The following is a 6,606-nucleotide window of genomic DNA, read 5'->3' on the forward strand; positions in this document are numbered from 1 at the left end:
AGCATGTAATCGGAACAATTTTTTTATTGGCCTAAGAAGGAACTATCACCTTGTTGTAATGCTTTTTTGTATCGTATTTTGCTTGCGTAGGTAGACTTTTATGGCAAGTCATTGTTTATCATTCCCATGAATCATCAAAGCTCGTTTCTACATACATCTGAAAGTCGTTTGTAAATGCCTACTTTGAAAATCTAAACTGAGGGTGATGGCATTCCTTCATGCTGAAATTTGTCATAAAAATGTGAGATTAAAAAAATCCAAGGATGCAATGTGTATTCCTATAAGATGTATCTCAAAAAAATTATATTACCTACAGCATATTCAGAAACAAGAAAATGGAAATATTCCCAGTGGAACAGCTTATTTGGGAACACAAACTTCATCTACATTTCATTTTCAGCACCCGGTAAGGTCGCTTGCTGGAGGGCGGCCATGTGTCTGTCGTGCAGAGGTGACGTACTTGGCGACCAGAACGGTTTCGCTGTCTGCTGCCCTCATTGTCGGTATGGGGGTATGACTGGACAAACTGGCATGGGCGAAGACGTGCCCTGCTTTTGTGATGAAGAAGGTAACGTGCATTGGAATTTTCTGGACGAATTTATAAATATTTAGAACCGTAGCATGCGGTACCTTATTAGATAGTGAAGAAGTCGATGTCAGTCGATGTCGACCTGATCAGTATAGTCAATTACTAAATCTTCTGATAAATTCAAACGTATAGTGGAATCGCTGTGAATGATAATTGTTACTGTTTAACAACAGCTCTATACACCCTTTGAAATATTATTTTATTTCTAACACCACTGTCCGTATATTATATAAGAAAATGGGATACTCACAGCATCTTCATGAATTTTTTTTCAGACACTGACGAGTGTTTGTCTTCTCCGTGTCAAAATGGCGGAACATGCCAAGACTTGATATCCAGCTACCGATGCATTTGCCCTGTTGGATACAATGGTACCAATTGTGAAACAAGTACGTGACCAGGGTTTACAAATTATGTCAAACGCTGTAAACTTTTGTTGAACTTTTAACAGTTTACTGAACTATGAATTTTCATGTATTTTGTCTTGTGGGCATGAGGAAAATGTAGCTCATGTCATTCACTAGATGTGAATCGCTTATTATTGCGTATGACTTCACTCGGATTTGGTAAAACGACGTTAGGCGGCAATAAAAACTCTTCTTGCGTTCTTGTAGGAAATACAAATATATACCAACTTCGAGTTGAATATGATCTGCAGCATTGAGAAATACGACTTAAATTCAGGCTGATAGATACAACAGCGAAACCTCGGGCCCGAATATCGGGACAAAAAGTTACGGTGACCGTTCTTCACCAGACCTGAAACACGACACTTCATATACTCCAAAGTAGAAGAAATGGTTTGGACTATGATCCTGGGGGAGGGGAGGGGAAGTATAGAAAATGGATGACCTAACAATTCAGATCTCTGTTTCTGAACAGATGTTAAATGTGTCATTGAACGATTGTAGCCATATTTGTTTTGACGTTACGCAAACTTCTATTAAGTCAATTGTCATCATCAGAAGGGTTTGCTAAAAGGATGACTTTTTTCCCGCAGACACTCAAAACCCTCCAAAACCTAGGCCGGTTTGTTACGGTAACGCAACAGACACTTGTGTAAATGGGGAATGTCGCTACGAAAGGAGCATCGGACAAGAATGCGTCCATGGTGTATGCGAGTGTCCCCATCCTGACTACAATACATGCACATGTCTCCGTAAGTACATTACAGCACACAATTCACGGGGCGTGTTCGATACAAAATCTGTGTACTTCATCTTGTGTAGATATAATACTGTATTCTGGTCTTTAAATTATGTGCTTTTTCGCCGAGGATCGGCAGCACACAATTCATTTACCATATACAGAAAATATATCAAAATCAAAGATGTTGATGCACGCGAAAGCGGACTTTTGTCTATCTGACCCTCATTTTTTGTCCTCAACCATAACACCGGAAACAGTCTAGTATATGTCCATAATGTTTAATACTACTTTTTCCCAACTTGACATTGGTTTAACATAACAGCTGAGCCTGAGTACAAAGCTCTGTACCCTTAGTCGCTGTAAACTTTGGTCTAGACCCTGTACCCTAGTTTCTTTGATCTCTTTTCTGCCCAAAGAGTAGGTAAAGGTCATGAACATAAACAAGTTCTTGTCTTGTTGTGTATGAATCGATTTCCATCTTTCGCTTTGTTAGTTACATAGGCTCTCGTTTGAATTGCATTCGGTCATGGTTATCACATTTGACATTGTCACAACCTCTCCGCTTCCCGCACTCCAAAGGAAAAGGGCAGATTTTATCGACTTTTTTCGCTTTACTCAGTTAAAATATAAATATGCCCACACTTTTGAGGCTTGTTGAACAGTCAGCCTGCATATACATGTTTACCTTTTTTAACCTGTTCAAACAATGCCAGTTTATGTATCCTGGGTCAAGTAACTTGGCAGGCCGTGGAAATGATGTGAGCAAGCTATTCTTAAAGGCATAGTTTTTTTATCAAGTTTATCTCTGAGAATATTGACTATAGGCACAAATTTCAAAGGAGAACAAAAGACTAAAATCACATGAACAGCCAATGTCAAAAACCATCGATGCGAGAGCCAGGGATTGGAGACTGCTCCTTTAACAGCTTTTATGCTCATACAGGACTAACATTATCTATACTTTCCCAACGCAGCAAATGTGACCACGTGCAGCATCGAGCAGACTGAGGGCGATGCAGTCGATGCTGTAGCTTCGCCGCGATTCACTAGTAAGAACGAGTCAGGCGCCATTTACAGTTGCCGTGCCAACAATGAGAGATACAACGTCATCGTCATCGCCGTTGAAAATTATGTATACAGTCGCCATGGATGGCCATTGATGCCAGTCAGAATTATCGGCACTGGAAACGGCAAGGACATTATTCTTGTCTTCTCCAGTGTCTACAACGTCATCTGGAACGTGACTATTTCCGACCCAGGCGTTACTCTTGAGAAGGCTATTCTGGTAAGACAGTCCTATTTCTGGTAGCGCAATATTTAGAAACACAAACCACGGCGACTGGACTTTGCGGTGTGCTGGTTAGGGTGACACACACACACACACACACACACACACACACACACACACACACTCTCTCTCTCTCTCTCTCTCTCTCTCTCTCTCTCTCTCTCTCTCTCTCTGGCACAGCGATGCAAAAGAGTATTGTGATTCTTTTTGCAGGTTTGCTAAAACAGTGCAGAGCGTCCTGATCAATCAGAATGTAGCATACAACGCTTGCGTAGTGCAGTGAAGGTCACTCCATCGACTTTCATGTAGTAAAAACAAGAAAGTGCTGTTGTAAAATTGCCAAAGCGACATTCTGAGAAAAAAGGAAGTTTGCAACAACATTGTCGGCTTCCTTGATTTTTGAAGGTTAAATAAACAGTATTTCTGATTTTGACAACCCTTACAGGGAAAACATTTCTTACATGAAGAGATGAATCTGCACCATTCCTACTTCCGAAACACCTATTTGCCTACATCAACATTTCTCGAAGCTCCTTTTATTTGGAGAGATGATTTTAAGAAATGTCTGCTAAAATGAATAGTCGGATGCCTCCTACCTTTTTGTGACTAAAATTTGTTCTGAGGTAATGAGGGCCGCAGAAACTGAGGGTAAGATTACGTCAAGACATCAATTTCTTATTTTCCTATCTAAAACTTCTTTAATGCCTTCTTTAATACCTTATGCACTAATCAGGGAAATAATAATAATCCTCTTTTGCTGCAATCCTCTGCCTTAGTCAATAATGTTACATACCTTGTTGACTTAACACAGGTTTCGCAATACATGGACAGAACCAATATCGAGTACTTGGTTGGTTCCATTCGCTCACTGGAGGGAATATACCACAAAATATATGGCTTCGGCGATGACAGAAGAGGCTACAACACCGTGGGCTTGCTGAAGTATCTACACCAACGCTTTGGGCCAATCACATCATTCACGGGAACAAGTTCGCCAATAGAATGGGTCGTCGATTTAGATAAGATCTGAGCGGTTTACCTTAGCACAAATGATATCATTCATACGAATATAACAACATTGACATTTAATACTCCGCTCTGTGCACTCTCTTTCACGTCAGTGATGCAACACATGATTGTTTACCATCAGAAATGTACAGGTAAATAATATCAAAGAGCTTTCGAATGAAAAACAATAGAAGTAGCTACCTACTCTTTTAGAAATCCACCAAACAAACAGTTTTATTGATGAGCATTTCTTTTAAATGAGATAAAAATTACCAATAAATTCCCTGCATTTATTTCCTTCAGAGTTCATTAATTTAATGAACGGCACAATCTTTAAATTGACAATTTTTGGTTCGATATTTAGGCATTAAAATTAAGCTATTACAGCTTTTAGCAGTTTTTTTCCAATGGTATAAAATACCTTGTTAACTTATTGCTCTATAAATGTCACCTTTTATTCATTTTTGGCATCTTTTTCATCAAGCTCTTTCTTCAACTTGGCCAGAGCATTCAGTCGATCGTCCCGCCATCTACGGTTCCGTAAGTTCTCCTAGTGGACTCGTCTTGTTCTTGTCGTCAGAGAGTGAAACAACCAGTGGTCCTGTGAAGCTTTGAATTGGTTTTTAAAGTCTTCAGTTGGCTTTTATAATGGCTCTTCCTCTCTTTTGCGGCAATGCTTTCACCACGAAAGATAAAATTGGACTACAAGAACTTGCACTGGCAAACCTCTCATTATTACGGAAGTCGCAAATTGCAGATTCACTCAAAACAAATGCGGATGGGTGCCATTACAGTGTTAATTTTATTTATCCTTACGAAGGTTGTTGCTAGGCCAATTGCATTCATGGGAAGATATTGCGATAAATTACTTAATAGCCAGAAATGGTAACTTTCTTGATATATGCGAGAATTCAGTTCCTCACTATTATCAATACTGATAATTTGTTCGTCTTACGAGCAGGATACCAGAGTAGTGGCTTGTGGATGACAGATAAGAATCTTTATTTCTCAGATGAAGATGCTTACAGACGAGCCCGCTGATGATAAAAGGCTAACGTTTTATACAGCAACCACTCCGTTTATACGTTTAATTATGATAAAACATATGGGCCGATGATTGACATCACAAATTACATAGCTGCTAATTACAAATACCATCTGATACGATTGTCATGCTCGTAAAAGAGTCTATTTTGCATGCTCGTAAAATCTTGATCACATTGTTCTCAAAAAAAAAAAATAAAAAATAAAAAAATAGGCAGTATTAATTTGGCGAGGATTCGTTTTCTTACCACTTCTTCATCTGGTTATTGCAATTTTTTACCACTACATGTATTTTATCAAGGATTATTTTAATCACATTCTCTGTCAATGTTTCCAATGAATATATAACTGTTTTAATGATGTCGCCCTGTTGGTTATGGCAGATGAGGATCTCTCTATAACTTTGGATTTTTCTCCATCCCTTTAGAGTTTTCTAAGTAACACCATGATTTCTCGTGATCTGTCTACGAGAAATACAATGCTCGATATTATCCTGCAAGAATTGTAATTTCTCGCAATGAATATGGAAGAGATTGAATCCAGGCGATCTGTCTGAATAATATTTCTCACAAAAAAACATAAATTCTCGCCGATCTATCCTGAGAAATGACGAGAATTCTTATGACGAGAATTCTATTCATCGCAGATTCATGTTAAGAAATTGCAATTCTCGCAGAGTATAGTGAGGAAAAGTAAATTTTCGCATGATTGTCGCATAAAGCGAGAATGTGTCATTTTCTCGCTACATTATCCCAAAGTCTTTCCATAGCAGACAGTTTGTAATAGGTAATAAAAACAAGAATGTAAACAATCAACAAGTAAAAAATAAACTTTTCAGGAAAGCCAGGCAACTACTGGTCTGAGGGTCCTTGGTTAATAAATCAAACATTCCTTGTGAATGGAGTGTTTCATCTTTCACATGGTTCAGTCTCTCTTTTCAAAGTGGTCTGCAATAGAATACTGTGAAGTACAAGCCAATCGCCATTGCTGGAGAGTCGATAAGCAAACAAGAAAAAGTTGGTGAAATGGTCGTCCATATCAAGCCCTCGTCTCGTTGATACGTACTCATCCCCATTCAAAGTGGCTATACAAACACTAGTGAATTTTAATTTAAACCTCTTTACCATATTTTTTACACTGACTAAGACCTCGGCAGAATGAGTGTAAATGAGGCACCCGTCTTCTCCTACTGTTATAGCAGTACAGAAACTTTAAGCCATTCATTTTATTCCTGTACATTCTTGACATCTTCTCGGAAAAATGATAAAATCTACAGAAAGTCTCTTATCCTTGTTATGGGACCCAGCCTTCATGACATACTTCTTGAAGACAGCATTGCTGCGGTTACTATTGTAATACACCTTAATATATAATATATAATATATCTGTCATGATTTTTCAATTTACGCAACTGACGTCACGTGATATGCGTCATTTGATATATGCAAAGCCAGTTACCGGTTTACACTGTTGAAAATGTTAACGGACCCATCAAACGCTCGGACAACAGTGCACTGGGCAAGTGCCA

The 6,606-nt window shown here is 38.7% G+C and overlaps 1 protein-coding gene across 1 annotated transcript; it reads left to right on the forward strand.

The window, feature by feature from the left end:
* Positions 1-406: 406 nt before the first annotated feature.
* On the forward strand, positions 407-4,641 carry LOC139148548 (protein jagged-1a-like). Its single transcript, XM_070720035.1, has 5 exons — positions 407-568; positions 865-978; positions 1,590-1,748; positions 2,713-3,023; positions 4,615-4,641. The coding sequence occupies exons 1-5, from the start codon at positions 433-435 to the stop codon at positions 4,639-4,641; spliced, it is 747 nt and encodes a 248-aa protein (XP_070576136.1). The 5' UTR covers positions 407-432.
* The last annotated feature ends 1,965 nt before the right edge of the window (positions 4,642-6,606 follow it).

The sequence above is a fragment of the Ptychodera flava genome, chromosome 13, assembly GCF_041260155.1.
Source record: "Ptychodera flava strain L36383 chromosome 13, AS_Pfla_20210202, whole genome shotgun sequence".
NCBI lineage: Eukaryota > Metazoa > Hemichordata > Enteropneusta > Ptychoderidae > Ptychodera > Ptychodera flava.